The sequence below is a fragment of the Giraffa tippelskirchi genome, chromosome 5, assembly GCF_054371585.1.
Source record: "Giraffa tippelskirchi isolate mGirTip1 chromosome 5, T2T-mGirTip1v1.2.pri, whole genome shotgun sequence".
NCBI lineage: Eukaryota > Metazoa > Chordata > Mammalia > Artiodactyla > Giraffidae > Giraffa > Giraffa tippelskirchi.
The window spans coordinates 133,638,062-133,661,029 of record NC_137279.1 but is presented as its reverse complement, the minus strand read 5'-3'; the positions used below and the strand labels follow the sequence as shown (position 1 = coordinate 133,661,029).

Here is a 22,968-nt window from a genome sequence, read left to right as displayed (position 1 = left end):
CTTCCAATTGTTTTATTTCAATAAAATTAACTTGTTCACTATGCTTTAATGTTACCCTATAAAAGAGAGGTTATGACAACTTCCTAAATACTGATTAACATAAATTTGGTGGCACATTTACAAATATAGACATATGGATTGCTTAAAAAAGAAAAAGACACTGCCTTCAATATTTCCCAGCATCAGGTCTTTTCCAATGAGTCAGTTCTTTGCATCAGGTGGCCTACGTATTGGAACTTCAGCTTCAGCATCAGTCCTTCCAATGAATATTCAGGACTGATTTCCTTTAGGATGGACTGGTTGGATCTCCTTGGAGTCCAAGGGACTCTCAAGAATCTTCTCCAACATCACAGTTCAAAAGCATCAATTATTCGGTGCTCAGCTTTCTTTATAGCCCAACTCTCACATCCATACATGACTACTGGAAAAACCATAGCTTTGACTAGATAGACCTTTGTTGGCAAAGCAATGTCTCTGCTTTTTAATATGCGGTCTAGGTTGGTTGAAGGCAAGAGGAGAAGGGGACGACAGAGGATGAGATGGTTGGATGGCATCACCGACTCGATGGACATGAGTTTGAGTAAGCTCCGGGAGTCGGTGATGGACAGGGAAGCCTGGTGTGCTACAGTCCATGGGGTCGCAGAGTCGGTCATGACTGAGCGACTAAACTGAACTGAGGTTGGTCATAGTGTCTATTCCAAGGAACAAGGGTCTTTTAATTTCATGGCTGCAGTCACCATCTCCAGTGATTTTGGAGCCCCCAAAATAAAGTCTCTCACTATTTCCATTGTTTCCCCCTCTATTTGCCATGAAATGATGGGACTGGATGACATGATCTTAGTTTTCTGAATGTTGAACTTTACGCCAAATTTTTCACTCTCTTTCACTTGCATCAAGAGGTTCTTTAGTTCTTTGCTTTCTGCCATAAGGGTGGTGTCATGCGTGTATCTGAGGTTATTGATATTTCTCCTGGCAGTCTTGATTCCAGCTTGTGCTTCATCCAGCCCAGCATTTCGCATGATGTACTCTGCATATAAGTTAAATAAGCAGGGTGACAATATACAGCCTTGATGTACTCCTTTCCTGATTTGGAACCAGTCTGTTGTTCCATGTCTAGTTCTATCTGTTGCTTCCTGACCTGCATACAGACAGGTTTCTCAAGAGGCAGGTCAGGTGGTCTAATATTCCCGTCTCTTTCAGAATTTTCCACAGTTTATTGTGATCCACACAGTCAAAGGCTTTGGCATAGTCAATAAAGCAGAAATAGATGTTTTTCTGGAACTTTCTTGCTTTTTCAATGATCCAACAGATGTTGGCAATCTGATCTCTGGTTCTTCTGCCTTTCCTAAAATCCAGCTTGAACATCTGGAAGTTCACAGTTCATGCACTGTTGAAGCCTGGCTTGGAGAATTTTGAGCATTACTTTGCTAGCATGTGAGATGAGTGCAGTTGTGTGGTAGTTTGAGCATTCTTTGGCCTTTCCTTTCTTTGGGATTGGAATGAAAACTGATCTTTTCCAATCCTGTGGCCACAGTTGAGTTTTCCAAATTTGCTGGCATGTTGAGTGGAGCACTTTCATATCATCCTCTTTTAGGATTTGAAATAGCTCAACTGGAATAATTTGCATCTGCTAATTTCAAACTCCCCACCCTCTCTCTCTCGGCAACCACAGCACTGTTCTCTATGTCTGTGAGCCTGTTTCTGTTTCACAGATAAATTCATTTGTGTCACAATGTAGATGAATGTCTATTCTGAAATGCTGCAGTCTCTCTGACTCTACTACTGCTTAATACCTTCCCACTCCCTAGCCAACACCACCATGAAAACTGGCAGCCACCTACATGCCATTTCTCTTCTTTCTTCCTCATGGCATCTGTCAGTAACTATCATTGCCTCTTCTTCTCTCCACGCCTTTTATATTTTGAAATTGTTGTCCCAGACTCAAGCTTTTCAGATTCACTTTGACTGAATCTTTTGATTTCAAGGGATCTCTATGATGAGAGCAATAAAGGTAGGCAGATTAAAAAAAAAAGGCGGGGCTTTCTAAAAAGACTGCCTTCAAAAACAATTTTACATCGACTTTAAAAGGTTTAAATGTTTGTTTATTCTTAAGCAAGAGCTGGGGGACTTTGATGTGGAAGTTGCCATATCAGCATCAAATAATCTGGCCTTTCTGGGGGCACAGATGGTGACGTGGGTCTGTGTGGAACCTCTGGCTGTCTACAGGATATTCTCAGAGGACCGTCACCTCGAGAATGGGAAAATGATTATGATTGGAAGACTTAGAGGACAAAAAGGGAAGATATGGACAAAGCATTCTGGGGTGAGTGGGGAGAATGTGGGCTTGATCTAAGATCAATACATTTAATTAGAATGTAAGAAAAGAAATAATTTGAGTTTCTCTTTCTTTTCCAAAGCACTGTATTATTATTTGTCATTCAAAGTGAGTAGTTAAATGATGAGTCTATGACATCAACAGAGGTTTCTTGAACTTCTGGGCATACTATAACATTATTATTTTTAATTCAGTCAATTTTACTATATACTAGGATTATTTTGAGCACTGTTCTGTATCAGTTTGAAGAACACTTGAATACAGAACTGCCTTACCTGTAATGAAGTTGTATTTACACAGTTTTTGTAAATTTAGCATCAGCGAAAATAAAAGATTAACAATCCTATCTCATTCTATTAATAGCAGGCTCTTGCAGACCACAAATCCTACTACTTGGATGAGAAAGGATTGCTAAATGCAAGGAATGCAGAAATAAAGACTACCCAGAGGTGGCGCTGTGGTTAAAGTACACCTGGATTTTGATTACCGGGAATGTATTTACTTCCTACCCCTCTAAATAGAGACTGTTAGCCATCATCTCTTTTGTATTTCTATAACCACAATATCAGGAAATAAAGGTCTCTGGTAACATCCTCTCACCAACTCCAATCTGAAGGGACATGTGTAAAGTCTTCACTCCACTCACAATCAGAGCGAAAATACCACCTCCTAGGCCCCTCCAAGCCTAGAGATCTGTATTCAAAGTTTTATCCATCCTTCTCTCTTCCTTTCCTTCCATAGAAACTGTGATCCTTTGGACAATTACTTCGTGATATCTAACGTTTGATCAGTTTTCTAACATTTCATTTTAAAATAAAGATTTCATTTTAGTGCACATACTTTGGGAAATAAAGCACTACAATTCCTTCCAGACCTATGTATTAAATGTTTTGTAGAAAATAATGTTTTTTTAAAAAGAGAAAAGATAAAGGCGATTTGGCTTGATTCCTTCATTTGTGGATGAGAAAATGAAGGGTCAGAGCAGGAAATTTACTTTACTTGCACAGGACAAACCATAACTTAATTGCAGCCTGCTAAGATCTTGTGTCATCTCATTTTGATTATTATAAATTATTAACAAATTGAAGCTGAACTAGGGAATTAAAATGTGTGTATTGTTTACTGGGTTCCTTTCATCGTTTGGTTTAACTGAGTTTTCTTTACCAACCTTCAAGAACATTACATCTTTTTTAAGTTGACCTTCTTTAATCACACCCATCTGCAGCTGTTTTCTATCCATAACATTTTAATTATTATTATAGTTTTAAAGATTAAAAAAATATTTTTCATACATGCACAACGTGATTTGATCATAAAAATGAAATTTTAAGTTCCAATCAATAAAAGTAAGCCATTTCATTTCAAGGGGCTAGACATATAAAGAGAGGCACGTTTTAACTGGTATTTAAAAATGTCCTCTGCTTGATGTTGTAGGCAACGACTATAGTTTCTTTTGCAGACTTAGTTTTGATGGTTTGAAAGACAGAAATCCCCCCAAACAGACGCTAAAACCATAGATGTTGAACATCTGCATTGTCTGTAGCTAGATTCTTCTGCAGGTCCCTTTTTCTCAATCTAGCAGTGCTGTGTGTAATACAATATGAAAACGTGTCCCACAAGACTGGTTTTACTTAATGATACTTAGCAGAAGGGCTTTGCACTTTCACGATAATTTCCACCAGAAAAATCTCTCTGGAACTTACTAATAATAATCAGACCTAATATTAGCCTCAGATCGGAGATTTATTAAACCTATTTGGCAGAGCAGATAAAAGTTGAAGGACTAGGTATTTAAGCATGTAAGCAGAAGTGCGGTACTAGAATGAGACACTCAGACTACCACCCTCAAAGCGTTCCCCAAAACTTTATTTATACTAGAAATAACTTTTCTTACTCTCCAGAGGCTGTGGGATTTCTAACACTGCGATAACTTCCATCACTCTGAGGGCTACGAGAAATTTGGCTACTCATCCTCTACAGTGGGGTGGATACAAGGGACAAGTTTTCTTCCCCTTAAGTTTTCCTCAACTTTGAAAGTAGACTGTGATCTTTTTACCAACGTTGATAAATACCTATAAAATGCCTACTGGGGCCTAAGTTTATACACGGGTTGATGGATAGAAGAGGAGGTAAGTAGGCAGTGTTTTGGAACTACTGAGTTCCTGTTTCTACCTTGTGAATTAAACTTCCACTAAGGTTCACAAATCTCTAACATGGTGAATTTAAAAACAAAAACAACACCTCAAAAAACACAGCACAGATCTCCGCAGCTCGGAGATCTCGGGAAAGCCTTTCTACCCCAACAGAGACCCATTTCCAAGGCAGAAGTGAAGTAAGTTTCCTAAAGGGCTCCTCTCGGCGAGAGGGGCGGGCTGTCCCCGAGGGACTAGTGGGGCGGGTCCCGGGGATACCTCGCGCGCACGCAGGGCAAGTGGGTCTCCGGTGCCTCGACTCGCTCTCCCGGGCCACGGGAGGCCGACCCGGCGGGGTCTGCGGCGCCCGGGTGACTTCTCCCCACCTGATTCCGGCCCTTCCCCGCTCCAGCCTCGGCCCGCTCCTCCGCCTGGCTCTCTCCCCCGCCCCCGGAGTCTCATTTCAGTCATCCCTTTGTCCTTGCCCGGATTGGCAGGTTTTATTATTCCGCCTGAACAATCCGGCCGCCCAGTGGCTGAGGGTCGCTGACGTCGGCGGCAGAGCTGGGGAGTAGTTGGGATTTTGCTCTGTCAGTAACACATGTGTAAGAGCCGCGGAGGGAGCGAGCGAGCCGGCTAGAGGCCAGCGCTGCCGCCGCCGCCGCCGCCGCCTCCGAGCCGGGCAGCAGCAGCCCCGGCAGCGGCGCAGGCTCCGGCGCGCCGGTCCCCGCCGGCCACAGCTCCCCGCCTCCCGGGCGCACTCGCCCCCCGGCCGCCGCCGCCACCGCTCCCGGGGCTGTTGTGTCCGCGGCCGCTCCCCGGCTAGAGGTGCAGGAAGCTCGGCCGAGCCGCTGCCGCCGCCAGCAGCCCCGAGCGAGCGGGCGGGCGAGCGGGAGGGAGGCAGGCGGAGGAGGAGGAGGAGGAGGAGCGCGGGCGGGGCGGGGGCCGCCGGGCGGGGGAATATACAAAGTGAAGCCACATTGCCAAACTTGCAGCAGCGATTGCAGCAGTTGCTGCCGCTGCGCCGCGCTGCGCGGGCCGAGGGCTCCTGCAGCTGCTCGCGCGGAGCCGGAGGCGGAGGAGAACGGCGAGGACCAAGACTGACACTTCTGCTCTCCGCCGCCCGCCACTTACGCGGGGCCCCCCAGCCCAGCCTCAGAGCTGCGCGTTAAAAAAAAAAAAAAAAAGCAGCCCTTAGCCCCCTCCTCCCCTTTCCTGCTTCTACGAGAACATCCCCCCTCCCTCCAGCTCCGCCAGCCGAGGCGCCCCTTCCTTGGAAGCCGAGCGGCTTCGCTCGCATTTCGCCGCCGTCGCCTCTCGCAGTATTGCAATATAGGGGAAAAGCAGGTAAGGGGACGGCTGGGGAGCCGCGGGTAGGGAGAGGGGAGAGAGAGGAGAGGGCCGTTTTGGGCCGGGGCTGTTTTCTTTGGCTTCCTTCCCTTGACCGTCCCAAATTGCAAGTAAACAATACGTCGGCTTAGATAATGCGCGAGTCTGAAACTACCGAGGCTGGCCTGCGAGCTAGCACGGAGGACAGCCCCGGGCCGCCAGCTTTGTAGCGGTTCCTGCTTACAAAAGGGTTCTTCTTGGAGATGGGGCTGTTGGAGACCTTGGAGGAGGGGTGGGTATATTTTCAGTTCCGAAGGGAAAGGCTAGAGGTGCTATAAGGGTTTAAGTCTGAGAAGTAGTGTGGGGGAAATAGTCACGACCCTCCACTCCGCCCCACCCCCCCCACACTATTTTTGAAACAGTGGCAGAAAGGATCTAAGTGAGCAAGATTGGGTACTGCTGGTTCTTTTAAAAAATTCCTCTTGGCTTATAAGTCTTTTGTTCCAATCCAGAAGAAATCCGGTGAATCACCTAATTAAAATCAAGACATGAATTAAGCATCCATTTTTGTACTACAAATTGCCAGCGCTACGTTTGTCCCTCCCTTGGTCTCCATTAAAAAACACCAGAGACGTTGTTAAAGGGGGGCAGATTTTGCCTCTAGCTGCCAGTTCTGCTTTCTATTTCACTGACTATCCCAGGACCTAAATTGCTTGGCTATGTAATTACTAGAGTATAAGCCTATTTAACTTAAAAGCTTTCTTTCTTTTTTTCCCCCCAACTCTAAATGAAACTTGATGAGGGCCCGTCCTTAGTTATCAGGGGAGTCAGTTTCTGGTCAGTCCTCTTGATTCATCTCTTTTAGATTTAATCAGCATTAAGGTATTGCTTGTCCTTAAGAGCTTTAGCTAATGGGGTTACTGGATGCTTTTCTCAGTGTAGTGTTTCCTTTAAAAAAAAAATACATATATATTTACCTCTCACCGAAGATGGGGGCGGGGAAGAGCTTGGAATCTCCTCCCTCCCTCTCCTCTTTTAAAAAGGAATTTGGAGCGATTAAAACGTGTGTGTGGAGGGGGGTGTTGTTTAAAGACCTAGGGCAGGAAATGCAGATTCATTTGGGTTAGGGCAAATTGTAACAAAAAGCAATTCCTCGAGTAAATGCATCAGATAAATCAATTTACATAAAGGTATGATGCATTCGGATAAATGCAATGCTAATGGGTTTTAGAGTGGTCCTGTTTCCAAAGTCTCAGGGTTTTGTTACAGCTTAATTGGTGCAGTTCTTATTCTGGTTTATTGTGCGGTCACTGGACACACGTTCCGGGACTCTTTCGGAGGAAATGTGTTTAAAATCGGCCTATTTAAGGAACCCGAGTCCTTGTTTCGTTCCCTTCCCCTCATTTTTTTTTTTTTTCTCCTGCAGTAGCCAAGTTGGGCTGGGGACAGGCAAAGTTCGCCCTCTCCCTTCTGAGGTATCAGCTGAATGTCTTGAGCAGATAGCCGGGAGCCTCGAGGGGAGCCCACACTCTTGGCTTACAGAGGACAAAGACAAAACAGGCTGCTTAATTGGCAGTAAATAACTTGATCTTTTTATAGAATAAGTGACTGGAGGAACACGAGGACTTTATTGGACTCAGGATTGGAGGCAACAAATTAATCGGTTTAGGCTAAGCTTTATAAATTGATTCCTATATTATACCCCAGTTGCTTCTCTCGTGACATTCATTAGAAAGAGTGAGGAATTTTTAAAAGCAGTTTTTGGTGACAGCAGGACTGGCTTGGAGATAACTTGTGCATCCTTTAATAGTTCCTTCTCGCATATTATCTGTAACGTACCCCCGCTCCCCCCGCCCCTTTGGAGGAACAAAGCTTTAGCATTTAAATTGCTGATCAAGGGCAGATTAGTGAGACCAAAGTGGAGAGTGTTTGTATAGGAAGTTAACAGGCATCCTAAAGTTCAATGATCTATTATTCTTGCCTGTGTCCTGAAAACCCAGAGAAAACACTGATTGATCTTCAAAATGAAGTGAGATTTGGAACAATAATGGGAGATGGCGGTCACCACAATGGCATGTGAAAGGTGCTGTTTAAAATACGAAAAACCAGTTTCGCAACTTTACACACCGCACCCCCCCGCCCCCGCCCCAACACACACACCGTCTCCTCGCCTTCCCTCCCACCATCACGGTCTCCATCTCCCCTCTGCTGGTTCCTCCCTCCTTCCCTTTCAGAAAGCCGAACTATTTCCAACTTGTGAACTGCAGCTGCACTTCCCGGGGCAGAGCTCGGGAGGGAACGTGGCTCCGGCGGGGGCCGCCGCCTCCCCACTCTCCTCGGCGAGCGCTCTAGGCTCGGCGGGGCCCGGGGAGGGGCCGGGCGCGGCGGTGGGTGGGTTTGACCCTCATTTGCTGGAGGCGGGCGGCGGAGGAGGGGAGGAGGGGGCGGTGGGCGGAGGCGGGGGCTGGGAGGAGGCGCCGCGAGGGGTGGAGCGCGCCGCGGAGCCTGGCTCTCGGAGTTTTGACAGTACCCAAGCTGAAATTGTCAGCGGCGGCGAGCGCTGGAAAGTTGAGAGGAGCTCGTGGCCCCAGAACAAAGCTTGAGAAAAGTAAACAGGCGGCTGCTGCCGGCAAGCCTCCCACCTTCCCTCTCCCCGTCATCCTTCCCGCCCTTGCTCTGCTGCTTCCTTCCAGCAGCTCTGGGGGGTTGGGGGGGGCGGGGAACGGGTTCGCTCTCTCGCGCGGAGATTACTAACTTTTGCATCGCCCCTGTTTTGTCTCGCTCCCTGTCCGCTTCCCGCCCTCTGCAGACCATGGTGAATCCGGGCAGCAGCTCCCAGCCGCCCCCGGTGACGGCCGGCTCCCTCTCCTGGAAGCGGTGCGCAGGCTGCGGGGGCAAGATTGCGGACCGCTTTCTGCTCTATGCCATGGACAGCTACTGGCATAGCCGGTGCCTCAAGTGCTCCTGCTGCCAGGCGCAGCTGGGCGACATCGGCACGTCCTGTTACACCAAGAGCGGCATGATTCTTTGCAGAAATGACTACATTAGGTAAGACTTGGCTGCCTTTTCCCCAACATTGGCGGGCAGAGCAGTAGCAAGGCCAAAGATTACCAAGGATTTTAAGGAAAGGAACAGGGCACCTCTGAGAATACACCTTAAAAACCTGGCTGGCTGAAATTTAAGGGGTTAAAGAAGCATGTGTTAGTCTTCCAATTTTTAATGGCAGATTAGTGGCAAAGGCCACACTAACTGAAAACTGCGCATCTGGTGGGACTGAGCCGCTAGGTGTGCCAAGGTTGCGCACTCTCAGGACCAGGGTTTCAAGTGGTCAGCCCCAGTTGGACCCTCCACTAAAAATAAACATTTCTAGTGGGAGTTAAGCTGCTTTCTTAAGGCAAGGTAGGGGCCCACACAGGAACTCGGAGACAAAAGACTGACTTAAAATTTTAAGTGTGGTTAGTGAGAAATGATTTGCGGATGGTGATGGCAGATTATGATATTTACAGAAGCACCTTAAACTTTCTTGAGTAGAAAACTGACTCATTGTGTTCCTTGTGAAAACTGCTGGTTACCTGTCAGTTTAAAGACTTGTCATTTTTCTTGTAGCGAAGAAACCCAAACAAGAAAAAAAAAATCTTAATGGTAATGTTTCTCTTTTTATACTGTTACTTGGAGGCTCCAAGTACTCAGTGTTAGTGTGTGGTTTGTGATGTAAAATTTTGCAGTGCTTTCAGTTGAGGAATGTTCAGATTTTGGGTTTTTTGTTGTTGTTATTTGTATCACTGCCCTTGATCCCCAAAAGAGATTTAGGAAAAGAGGCTATAGAATTATACTAATCTTGCATTTTAAAGCAATGTATACGAACATTCATATGCCTATGTAAGCAGCCTTTTCCAACAAGTTTCAGTGCAATTAATGGAAAGAATTCAGGAGGTCAGGTGCCTATAGGATCTTTTCAGGTGAACTCAAGCTACTTAAACTCATTAATTTGAAAGGAGGCATTTGAAGGATTACACATTTAATTTGAGTAAATGGTTTGATAGACTGATGCACATGAATGCTTCTAGGAGGTGTTCTGTTTCAACATCCAGTAATTAAAAAAAAAAAAAAACCCACGCCCACACGGTTGATATTAGAATACCGCTCACTTTAAAAAACTGCGTTCTATTTAAATTTCTGTTCTAAACCGTTTTCTTTATAGAGATTAGAACATTTTTGCTTTTCAATGTGGGTTAATCAATAGATGAGGTATTTTTTTGAAGTTTAGCTCTATTGTGATTCCCTCACTCTGGGTCTAAAACTGCAAAAGACCCCAGTGCAGTTCGGAGCTGAGTAGTATGGCTGTGTTTATCGCAGCGATATCATTAGTGTAAAATGATGGAATAAGGTGACATTTGGTTTTCCAGTAATGCATTACTGGCCTCCTCAATCAGCCAAGTTAAAAATATATACATATAGATATAGGAAGGGAGAGGGCTTTTATTTTTAAATTAAGAGGGCAGCATTAATTTCACAAAGTGTTCTTTTTGAAGTAAGTGTTGGAAAACCAGCAGGAGCATGGGTGTAATGCTTTCTTATCCTCCTTCCAAGCAATGCCATGAGCTTTGACAGTATTGTAATTAAATAGAGAGCAAAACTGTGGTAAGGAGGGTGGCTTAAAGGGGAAAAATTGACAGTGCTGTTCAGAAGCAGTGAATGGTACAGATTCATCTCCTCTCCACGTGTCTTCAGAAAACCTTCTGATTACCACTAATTAAAAAGAAGATGGGTCCACTTGCATTCCCTCGGGACAAGTTTAGGCAAATGGCTTCCTGGGAATCACTTCCATTTCTTTCCTTATTCTTGGGAACAAATATCAATGCCCATTTGGTGTTTTTCTCGTGGCTTAATGGAGAAACGAAAGATGTGTGCCCAACCCCAAGCTTTAATTAATTGGGTCCATATTCTTTCTTTTTTCCTTACTGAAAACTGGAACCATTGCTGGTGAACTAGAGGCTACCCTGAGAACGTTAGATTTGTCCTGGAGAGATGTGTTCTAGCTCAGTACCAAATTGATCCTTTCCTCACACTGCTCAGAGCTCAGCAGAAGCATCCTCTCCCCGCCCCCCCACCCCCCATTTTTAAGGGATCTAAGGTTTCCTTCAGTGTTCCTTCCTTCTGCCCACCAAGATGCCAAAAGGGTAGGAAGGTGGGGAGGCGCGTGTTCCTTTCCCCCTCAGCTACTCCCTCCCCAGCCTCCCCTCAGTCCACTTGTTGAAGAAGCTTTCAATTCTGCAGTGCTTGCCTGCCGCTGAGGAGCAGGGCTAATCCGCTCGCCGGCCACCAGGTGAAGGGGACTCCGGCTCTTGGGTCCAGCTGAGACCACAGAGCGATTTATTAAGGGGCTTTTAAACTGTCTGACTTTGAGGTTGTGGTTTTTTTTTTTTTTTTCTTAAAACAACCAAGATCTGGCTAAAAAGCTTCGGGAGAGCTGGGAGAGGCCCGGGGAGGAGGGGGTTGCGGGGGGAGGGTGCCGCTTTTCCCTAGTCCCTTACCCCTGCGCGACCAAGTGTCGATTGGGCAGAACTGAACTTCTGCCTCGTCTCCCTCCCAAGATTTCAGATAAAGCCTTGCTGCAGCGAATCCGCACAATTAAAAGCTTTAATTAGTGGCTCCTCCATTTTCTTAGTTCTGATGGGCTTTATCTAATGAGATCTGGTCTCTGGCTTAGATCTGCTCCGAATGACGTGTCCGCAATGAATGAGAGCTGCGTCGCAAACAAAACATTTAATTAACAAAATTGGCCTCAGAGAGAGAGAGAGGGAAAGACGAGGAGGGGGTGAGGGGAGAGGAAGGGGAGAGTGGGTCTTAAAGGGGCCAACGCCGGCCAGGCCCGGCCACCTTACAAAATTACAAAAGTAGGCGAACCTTAGCAGCGCCCCCCACCCCCCACCCCGACTACCCCCCAGTTCCGGAACCCTCGGCTCAATCCCAGCGCCACCAAGTAGCTTCAGAAACTCTTGATTCTCTTTCTTCGAGTCCTCCTTCCTCTACCCCACCTCGGGCCCGAAGACTGGCGCGGAAAGTGCAGCGAGAGGAGGAAGTTAGGGGAGATCGACGGGTGGGGCTTAAGGTCTGGTGAGGCGAGGAAACGCGCCGGAAGCCCGGTTGGCGGTTCTCTGCGTGCCGGGTCTCGTCCGCTCTCTCGCTCGACCGGGCGGGGGCCACGCTACGGGCCGGTGGCGCCCAAGGCCGCAGTGGAGGCGCCCGGCCGGCCGGTGCCTCGGGCCCGCGAGGGGGCGAGCGCAGGGCGGGAGCTGGATGAGTGGGTCGCGCTTTTCTTGCCCTGGGCTCCGCTCAGGAGGTTCACGTGGCGCCCGCAGCCGCAGTGAGCGCCGCGCGGCCGGGGGTGGGGGCCCGGGGCGGGGGGACTGGTGCTGGTGGGTGGTGGAGGGTGTGTTTGGGAAGAGGGTAGCGTTAGGAACGGAGGAACCGCCAGACAGCGAGTTCATTTCCCTGGTAATCAACAGCAAGCTGCTATATTCAGAGAATGCTGTCCCTTTAATTGAACAGGCTAGGTAATTAAATGGCACTTTTCCAATAGGACGTGCTAGGTAAATCTAATAGTTGGTTATTTAATATCACTTTGAAGTCTGCCCACTCAAGCACAATGACAGCACAGGAGCATGTGAACTATTAGCTAGGAAAAAAAAATCCGAGGATCTCAAAAATTAATTAAATCGCATGCAATTTAGGGGGAACGTTTATCTTGATTTGTCATAACAGAATTAATTCAAGGCCTCCAATTCACTTGGGGGCAGATCTGTTACTCTGAATTAACCAAGCGTAATTTGGCTGATTTTTTTTTTCTTCCCTCCCCTCTCTAACGCAGCAATTGTGATTATTCACAGCCCCCCTTTAAGTATCAATAGCTTCTGGTGCTTTTAAGGTGCTTGGTCTCTAGTTATTCCGAAGTATCTTTAATGGACTTGGCTCCAGGCATAATTTCTGGGTTTGCATTTCTTTGTTACAGTTAATATAGCTGGTGCAGAATTTAGATTAAATATAGGAACCTGCTGGAAAACCAATTGCATCTGGATCAGTAGCTGTGGATGTGCATTTTTCTCCTAGCTAGGTTGCTGATATTGACTTGCAGGTACAAATGTATACCTTTCAGCCACACTCTTAGAAACGCACCTCTCCTTGCCTGAAAGCAGTTTAGAAAACAGCCAGGTAACGCTAGTATTGCATGTATTTTGCTTCAAGTAATAATGCAGTGGAAAATAGGCCCACCTATTGGTCATTGAAGTTAGGGAAAGATGCTAAGTATTATTACTGAACTAAAAATAAAACTTGCTCTCCATCTCGGTTCTGTCATCAAGGAGAACTGAAGCTGGCAAACAGTACTGGCACTTCAAGGTGTTTTTCCTAGGAGCAAAGCACCTTTAAAGTGTGGAGGTTTGGTGGGATTTCTCCCTTTTCCCCATATAAGGAACCTCTTGATGTTTGTGATTGATTGCATTGCCCAAATGCTGAAATATTAACGACCTTCTTGGACTGAGGACCCAAAGAAAGGAAACTGAAACCGATTCTGTCATCACAATTAAAGACTCCCCTGGCTTTAATTAGCCTGACCTGGGGTATATCTCCCCGTTGCTTGAGTTAAAGAGAAAAGAGCCCATTATAGTCCAGTCTGAGACCGATAGCTACTTAATTGAGCACCTAAAGCCTCAAGCCTTTTAAATCAAACACTGTCCTGGACAGTCCCCCTGGTTAGATAATTAACTCTCCAGTGAACAGAAATGTTAAAAAAAAAAAACACAACTTTTCAGGAAAAAGGGTGGAATTCTAATGGTAGCCTTCCTCTCTAGTAAAAAAAGGATTAAAATCTGCTCTGAGGCAGCCTTAAAGCTGTAGGCATGGAAAGATGTTAAACTCCATTAATAATATTGTTCAATAGCACATCAATCCTGAGTAGATCGTGGTCATTTTCAAACTTTGTAACTGTACTTTCTGACACTTTAGGAATCCCGCGATTTTGTGGCTGATTGTTCCCTGAAGGTTAGGAAAGTGGTGCTGGAGAAAATAAGTATGAAAAGCTTTTGGATTACACACGACTGCCCTGATTATTAAAACACACTTAGATGTTGAAGACATACAACTGACTTTACTCAGGGTGAATTGTTAAATAAATGAACACTTAGGTTGGGTAAGGTTGGGTAATCAGATCGGTACTGTGAAAGGGTGTTTTTAAGATGGAGTGTCATTGTGTACCTGTTGGTAGTGACAGCCATAATGATAGACTTTGATCCATTAAAATCCTTCTGGGTTACTCTAAGAGAATATTTGGTCCTTGGCTCCAGTAGAATTCTGTTCCCTAACCCTATTATCTACACTACCCCCCTTTTATCCTCAGTGTGTTTTTGGCTACATCGACAGGTTTTTAACTTTATTCTCACTCGAAGTGTCTGAATTGGTACCCCTTTTGGGTTTTGAAATAGCCCTGCTGTTGATCATAAACTCCTTCCCAGTGGCAGTGCTAATTCTCTGGTCACACTAACTCTACCCTTCTGAGAAGCCCCCCTGCGGCAGCAGTGACAGCCCACACTTGCAGGATGCTGTGAGTGAGACTCTGGGAGGTCCTCATCAGTGCTCCTGAAGTGGTCCAGCGTCAGGAGATGGCAGGCCAGCGGACCCCTTGCTCCCACACGGTGTGGTCGTGCGGCTAGAGGTCTGGACAGTGTATTATTTCAGCTTTCTCTCTAACTGTTCTGATTCTGCAAGAACGTGTCAATGTGTCGTGGATCTCAGACTAATTAGTTTTGAAATGGAGTTTTGATTGAACTCTTCAAATCGATGCTACTGCAAAATTTGTTTCTTGGGCTTCCTATTAAAAGCCATCTTAAGGGGCAGTTTTACTACTCTCCCTGTCGTTCAGTCGATACATTTAATAACAACTTACAGGCTATTTTCAATAAAGTGGCGACAGCAAATTAGTAGTTTGAACATGACAAGCCTCTTCTACAAGACCAGATTCTGAAAACTCAAAGCAATTATTTTTATATAGAGGCATGCTGCAGTCATTCAGATTACGGGGTGTTCTATAGGAGTGTGTCTCCTGGTTTGACACAAACTGCATTTTATGACTTTATTTGAACAAGGAAAAAATGTAAATATTAATATTTATGATGACACCGATACGTTAATTTGTAAGTCCCATTACTTTGTTTTTTCATTGTTGAAAAGTGCCTCTCTGACCCTGCTTACTTGTTCCAACATAACCTTTCAATGTGAAATCATTTTGGTCTGTTTAATAAATATTTGTGGATAATAAAGAGGGAAGCTCAAAAGCAAATAAAGCTTCCCAGCTTGAATCTACAGATTCCATAAAAGCCAAAGTTCTGTGTTCATTAAAATATTTTTTGTGCCTGTGGAAGAATATAAGGAATTACGTATATATTTTTCTTCAGTACACCACACTTCCTTGAGCTTTCCCCTCCTCTGCAGCCTTCTCCTTCTCCCCCTCCTCCCCCCATGGCAGATGTTGTGGTCTCATTTGATTGCATAGGAAAACTGCAGTGATACAGCAAACACCCAGAGAGATATGATGACAAATGGGTCCAGATCCCGGTAAATTACTTTCTGCTCAAATCGAAATTTCATTCAGTTTGTTGCTAGCAGAGATGAAGTAATCTAAATTGTGGACTCAGGAGCAGATAGAGGGAAGTTGGAGCAAGCATTTCATTATCAAGAGAGAGAGAAGGTTAGGATGAAAGAGATGAGCAGAGGCAAATCTTAAGTGTTGACACCATGATTGAAAAGGTTAACCCATACACATTATATATCAACCTGGATAGCAGAGAGTTTCTAATGGAAAGTCTGCACTGATGGAGGTTTACGGGAGTTTCAATACACTGAGCATGATGTCTTCTTAGATATACAATCAAATCCTCTTAACCCTTTTGATGACTCATATCTCAAGATATGATTAAAGTACAAAAGAGTTCTTCATATAAGTTCAAGGACACAATGCATTTAAACTCCAGTCATGAATTGTATCTTTTTTTTTATGATGAACTCAGTAATCTGATAAAATGTGTGTAGAACAGAATTGTTTTGTATTTGCTAGAGGTGTAAGTCAATATTTTGATTAAACCCAGGGCATCCTCTTCCTCTGCGGTAGGCAGAAGTTACCTGTGACCCCCAAAAGAATTTTTTTCCTGGATGATGTAAATCACTCATAAATTTGAGGCCTGAGCCTGAAAATTCCGCCTCTGTCAAATACATTCCAAAGGGAGGGCCAGAGGCTGGGGGATTTCTTTCTTTTTCTTTGGTTTGGGATTATTCATTGGTGTCCCCGTCATCTTTGTTTCAGGTTATTTGGGAATAGCGGTGCTTGCAGCGCTTGTGGACAGTCTATTCCTGCGAGTGAACTCGTCATGAGGGCCCAAGGCAATGTGTATCATCTGAAGGTAGCATCTGCTCCTCTTTTGTGCTTTTAAAAGAACCATACCTTTCCTGCATGGAGACACAGCATGTCTCCTTAGTGGGAACCCTGTTGTCTCAAGCCTCAAACACAGAAGGAATCCATTGAAATTGTAGCATGGCAGTGATGATTACATACCCGCCCCCAACCCCCCGCCACGCCACACACCTATTTGTCTCTCTCCCCCTTTAGCTTGCTCTAGTTTCTTGCATTTGCGCTTACTCTTTTCTAGAATCATGTCGAAGGAAGGAAAACACCAAGCCATAAGTGACTCCCTGTACTTGACAGATACCTGCTTAAAAACAGTTCACAAACTTGTGACCACAAAAGACTTAATTTGTACTTGTTTTCAGTGGGTTTGCTTTTCCCTTTCAGTGTTTTACATGCTCTACCTGCCGGAATCGCCTGGTCCCGGGAGATCGGTTTCACTACATCAATGGCAGTTTATTTTGTGAACATGATAGACCTACAGCTCTCATCAATGGCCATTTGAATTCACTTCAGAGCAATCCACTACTGCCAGACCAGAAGGTGAATACCTCGCAGTTACTAATAAGCTCTATTAGAACAAGTAGGAAGGTTCAACCTAGGTCCATCTAGTGAGGGAGTTTCCTAGGTGGTTGTGTTTTTGCATGTCCTTTTAAAGAAATGTAGGCTACTCATACATACATGTTTAGAAATAGAAGAGTTGATTGATTAAATTGTGAATCGTCTGTGGTTAAAAAAATCCTGGTTTGGTTACAACTGTAGCTTTACCAATATTGAACATGTTATCTCATGCAAAGTCAGGCAAAATGTAAAACTTCCCTATAACCAGTTCTTCATCCCACTAGACAATTTTGAAATTCAGAAATACCAGGTGACTAGGTTATTGGAGGGGGGAGGCGGAAATTAGAACATTTATGGTAAGAAGAGGGAATAAATGTCTTTGTCGTGAAAGAATGATTTCTTCATTAGTAATAGCAAATCGGACACCTGCCTTCCACACCCAGTTTACGGTGCTTTGAATTTTAGAGGAGCAGTTTTATGAAACATTCTGAAATTCCAAGGAAGAGCATTTTTGTTGATTTACAGTCCTGTAAGATTTAAATAAGTTACAACTTTTCTTTTTAAGTTCTAGGTCTTGCTGATCACTTTGGGCCATAGATAGCTCCCATTATTAAAGATTATGTGTTTTGATTCTTACCCACAGCTGGAGAGTTTTGGGACCAGAGTTAGAAATGAGGAAATTATACAGATGTACGAATCATGTAGTATAGAGGGCACTTCAGAGGGAAAATCGGGTGTTCAACAGTTGTCCAGCACCTCCAGTACTGGATAGTTTTAGATCTATTTTAATCTCCTTAATAAGTCCTATAGCTATGCAAGTGAGTGCATTTTGATAACTGCTGTGCCTAATTTGTAACAATTACTGTCAACCTTCAGTTAAGAGACTGTTCATTCCACACTGGCCCAGAAAAGAGTGAAATGTATGACTTGTGCGCATAATTTTATTCACATCATATTTCATACTGATTATGTATTGATGACATTGATTCATTTACTCTTTACAGCGCCACTTGCATGGATATTAAATCTTATTGACCACAGATGAATTTTAATTTCAGATTGGTGATAGATTTTTCCATCAGCTCTGATAGTATGTTTGACTTTTTCATCATTAACCCAGGCAATCACACAGCACTGAGTTATTGCATTGAAACAAAAAGTGCACACTTCACTTGGTAATTCTTTATGGATTTACAATAGGAACTTCATTAATGTCTGTTGTGGGGATCACAAAAAATAACATTTATCTGCAAATAGGAATTTAGCAAGCTTCAAAAATCTCAGGAAAAAATATTAGGCTTCTTTGTCTTCCATAATGCATTTTCTTAATGTTGTGTATAGGGAAAATGACTAGTATTTGAAAACTATTTAAAATTATACTGCCATATTTTAATACTTATTTTTATCATTTTCTCTTATTCAAGTTTATGGAGTGATTTTAAATGTATTTTCCATTGCATTATAAGGTAAAGGTTAATTGCATCAAAGTATGTATAGTTTTCCTTATTTAGTTTACTAATATGGGAAGCTACATAGAATACTATTGTAAGAACGGAAGTCTAATTTTTTATTGCAAATTAATCAGTCACCATCAATGAGCCATTTCAAGCTTCTTTAAGAAGTGCCAATACATATAAATACGTACAGATTTTTATGCTTTCGGTTGTAATTAAGTGAATCTATAGGGCACAGTTGAGGACAATAATGGGTAACAAATATCTTGAGTTATCATTTCAGTTTGGAGGCAAAGCCATTGGTAGTTATACTTGGTAGCCCCCCCGCCAAAAAAAGAAGTACAAGAATAAAACCTACCCCCTCCGATGTAAAATCACAGTTTTCTACAGATTATATCGTAAGTTAGTTGCTGGTGTTAGACCATTTCTTTCCCTGATTTAGCAAGGCATAAAAAATGATAGAGCTACCAACGTGCATGATGAGAATTGAAGGATATAGAGACAAGGTGGAAAATGTTGCCAGACTCAACAGCGCTGGACACAGGACACAGCATTGTCAGCCTGGCACCAAGTGCCCAGACGCGTAATAAGTATGAGCATGGTCTCACAGTACCATCTTACTGAGCATAAGAGGACATCAGTTAGGTGTTAGGAAAATTGGGAAGAAAATCGGGTTTACGTGTTTACAGCATTGCATGTATTGTGCCTTTCATATAAGTCCATACCTTTTGCAGGGTGGGAGAGGTAGGACATTGATTTTAAAATACAAGATATATTAGGCAATGAATAAGAGACTATCAGTGTGTATTTTCTTAATGTTGGAAGCCAAAAGGAGACAGGTGGCCTTCAAAAATTAATAGCTCTTAAAAGGCATAAGGAAATATAACTTAAGGGTGTGTTCTTATGAAACACTGGTGAGAAGCTGTGTTTTGGGGTTGATGTTAATTAAGAACATATCCCCATTGGCCTAAATGTCTCACATTTTTGCCCTTGGTGTTAGGCTCACCATGAGCCAGGTCAATTCACAAGGCAATTTTTGTAAATAAAGGTTTGGGATAAGCTGAACATGGTCCAGAGAGACAGTAACAAGAGGGCATGGGGGAAGAGATAATGAAAACACTGCCTAGTGGAACATAAACTACTTTTTGGACTTAGAGAAGGTTTTAAAATGATTTTACCCAAACCCTCTGGCACTTCTTTTCTGGAGGAGATGGGATGGGGAGAAATGACAAATGGCTCCATTTTATTGTTTTCTTCTCTCTAGTTCTCCATATTTTTGGTAGGGAAAATTGGACATTAATTTTGGCCGTTTTCCTTCTGTTCGCAGAACCAATTACATTTTTAGTGCATGATGCATAATAAATATACCCAGGCATCCTCTGGCTGAAAAGTAATGAGTTGATTATTTGTACATCCCTTCTTTAAAAGCAGCTAATTGTATGGAAAGTATAGGCCCCCATCATCTGCCCCCTTTCAACCTTTATCCTCCTGAAATTTGTCCCAGTGTCTGGGATGTATAGTTTAGTTGTTGTTCTGCATCATTGGCTTTTGTGTATTCTGAGAAAAAATGATTTTGAGCTTTTAAGTCACATAGTCTCTTGACTAAAATCTCAGACCACTAGTGTTCCAAGATCTACAAAATCTTACAGCCTGTTTTGTCTAAAGGAGACTTGGCTCCCCTCAGGAGAATAATGCCTTGTAGAGCGCTATGTACACAGAATCAAGAATTGTGGCAGTGGCAATTTTTTTGTTTATTTTGTTTGTGATAAATTTTACCTGCTCTGGAATTCTTTCCTCCCCTCAGGAGTGATTGTTCCATCTAGAATAATCCGTGCTTTTCAGTAAAGCAAGAGATCACATCTCCTTGGCTGGAGGAAAATTAGTGAGAGTTCTAGTTTGCATACCACTTCACAATTCATACGTAGTAGTTATATAATTGGTGTTGTGTGTGTGTCCATCGTAGAGGACATTTGATGCTCATTTATTAAATATGCTCGCTGGCTGCTGCCGCATCTTTGTTCTGGACAGACAAATTACCTTTCTCACACTGAGCCTCTACTCTGGGGAATTAAGCCTCCACCACTTTAATTAGCTTGGAAGTAGGGGGTTGCAGCTCCTAATAGACTTCAGGCTTTTAGTAAGTTAGGGAAAGGGTGAAACGGGAACTTCCTGGGAAGCTCAAAATGTCATTTAAAAACCATAAAAACCTAATATATATTATTTCATTGCAGTAATTGCAAACAGATTGTATTTGACGACTGTGTGGAGTATCATTTCTAACTTAAACATTAAAGTTAGACTTCCATGGAACTACGTTCTATAATTGAGCACATCATGAACACATTACATAAGTTTGACTCATATATTTACAATATTTATGTAATATTAAGTGGCATAGCAGATAGGAAATACTAAGGGAAAAGTAGCATCTGAATAGTTGTGTGTGTGTGTATGTACACACATGCATATACACACATACCTATAGGTAGAGAAGGATATGGTGAATAGACATCACATGGGGATATTAAAATAATAATGATAATTGACAATATTTGTTTAGCTTTTATTAAGTGCCAGGCACTGCTGAATGTACTCCCCATATATTACGTAATCCTTACTACAGTCTTATTATCCCCACTTGAAGGATGAGGAAACCGAGACCTAGACAAGTAACTTGTAAAGGTTACACAGTTGTAAATATTAACACAAAACTTCCTGGAGAGAAGGGCCTTGCCTTTAAGATCCAAGTACAAGGCAAGATGTTATAATTCATTCTTTTCAAAAAGAAACTTGCTCTTACAGAGTTCAGTAATTCAATGTAGAACTTTACATCAGAAACTTTCTAATAGTCCATTTATTGTCTCATTTTCTCCACTAGTCAAAGTGCAGAAAATGTTATGCTTTAGTTCTTCACTGCTGGGGTAAGTAGCGTAGAAAGCCTCTATCAAGTCACAGTTGGGAAGTAATCTAATAAAAGAAGATTAGTGAATGTAGGGAAGACAAAATCAGTCATGTTTGAGTTGAATATCTCTCAAATTTAGCATTTTAGCTAAGATGCCCATTTTTATTTCTTGCAGGTCTGCTAAAAGGTCAGAGTAATGCAGAATGCGTGCCTTCATCTCAGATCTTGTTCATCACAGGTGGATCCCATGTGTCTTCAGTAGACAAGTCACCTTTGTAGCTAGCACCAGTGCCAGCTCCATGCCATTGCACCTTCTTTAGTCTTGATTGCTCTTCCCGCATTTATTGGTGTATTAAAATGACTGAATATGAACATTAAGGACTCCATGAACCTGGGCTAATGGGAGACTGTAGAGAAAATGAAAAAAGATCCACCAGAGGACATCTTTTTGGGGGGAGGGAGCTTGGGAGGAGGGAAATGACTAATGAAGCTAATTAAAAGAAGCATTCAAATCTGCTTTCTACCCTCATTAACAATTAGCAGGGCACTGGCCAGAGTTTGTACCCTGTGTTTTACCTTAACAACATTCTGTTTGCTCTTTGTATATTTAAGTGTTGTAAGGAAATGTGTTTCAATCAAAACTGAACATGAGATAAAGGAAAGAGATGTGGCTTTTGTGATATTCTATCACAAACACTTTTATTGTATCTCTGTAAAATACATTGTATGTATGCATGTAAGTGTTTTTGTCCTAATGTTGCTACTCCCATGGCAAAGACAAAAAAAAGAATGAAAAAAAGAAAAAAATTGGAAAAAAAATCAGGCTCATAGCAGCTACTGTGTAGAAATTCCCCCCTACTTCTAATTTGCTGAATGAAGAAAAAATCTTTTATTTGTGATATTTTCAGAGACATTTGCTCTAGTATGGTGTATTTAAATAATAAAAACTTAAAAGAAAAAATATTCAATGGAGTTTGGGTTTAAAAACTGCTTTTTCTTTTTTGTGTTTTGGAAATTTTTAGTGTTTTTGTTCTATACCAAGTTCACTTTAAAAAATCTTAGGGGGTCAAAGGAGGTGGTGCATATGTTTTACTTAGCTCTGAGCCAATGAGGTATTCTTCAAGTTACTTAACTATGCCATTTTTGGCATGGGTACAAAGCCGTATTTCTAAAGGAGTCCTTTTTATAAGTTCAGAATACTCTGTTAACAGCACGTCATTACACTTCTATATCACAGTGAATCTTTTGTGTTTATATATATACATTTATTTGATTCTTCAACTATTTCACTTATTCTTTTTTCTCAATAGGAAAGCCTTGGGTATTGATGGAAAGCATGTTAAAGAATGTGGCATAACCATCTTGTTCTCTTACCAAGTTTATAGCTTTTGAAGGAAATAGCAGTTCTAAACAATACCTGTACAGATTTTGAAGTTCCATTAGTTGTTAGGAACCCTGAGCTCTTACGGTTGTCTTTGATGGGTGAAGCCGCCATTTTCTGCTGAGCTTTTAGTCACATGTGGTCTGCTGTATGATTTGTTTATTTTGTTTTGTTCTTACACTCCTGTACTGACTCTGCTTTTACATATGTTTGGGGGAGGATTTGGATTTCATTTAGTAGTACTCTTGAGATATTTGGTCGCCAGTTCTAGGCAGCAGAATCTCTCTACATGCGCCTGCACTGCCCGCAGATTTTTCCTACGGAAATACGTTTAGGCCAAGGATTCAGTGGACTCGGGGCGGGTGCTGGAAGGAGGAACAATCTGAAAGGCTGCTCTGTGAGGTTGTTGGATGTGAGCAGA

At 43.0% G+C, this 22,968-nt stretch overlaps 1 protein-coding gene across 2 annotated transcripts; it reads left to right on the top strand.

Annotated features, from left to right (window-relative positions):
• The first annotated feature begins 5,458 nt into the window (after positions 1 to 5,458).
• On the top strand, positions 5,459 to 22,138 carry LMO4 (LIM domain only 4). 2 transcript variants are annotated; one of them, XM_081485680.1, is made up of 5 exons: positions 5,459 to 5,814; positions 8,606 to 8,844; positions 16,151 to 16,247; positions 16,637 to 16,792; positions 21,342 to 22,138. In XM_081485680.1, exons 2-5 carry the CDS (start codon positions 8,609 to 8,611, stop codon positions 21,348 to 21,350), a joined length of 498 nt encoding a protein of 165 aa, XP_081341806.1. In that variant the 5' UTR covers positions 5,459 to 5,814; positions 8,606 to 8,608; the 3' UTR covers positions 21,351 to 22,138. The 2 variants fall into 2 exon arrangements, with proteins under 2 accessions (XP_081341806.1, XP_081341807.1); XM_081485681.1 differs by lacking the exon at positions 5,459 to 5,814 and adding an exon at positions 8,311 to 8,404.
• The last annotated feature ends 830 nt before the right edge of the window (positions 22,139 to 22,968 follow it).

Bases quoted from the DNA above. Each gene is read 5' to 3' on its own strand.
- LMO4 (XM_081485680.1), top strand. From the start codon at position 8,609: ATGGTGAATCCGGGCAGCAGCTCCCAGCCGCCCCCGGTGACGGCCGGC. The intron at 8,845-16,150 runs GTAAGACTTGGC...TCTTTGTTTCAG, and splicing joins TGCAGAAATGACTACATTAG to GTTATTTGGGAATAGCGGTG. The intron at 16,248-16,636 runs GTAGCATCTGCT...TTTCCCTTTCAG, and splicing joins GCAATGTGTATCATCTGAAG to TGTTTTACATGCTCTACCTG.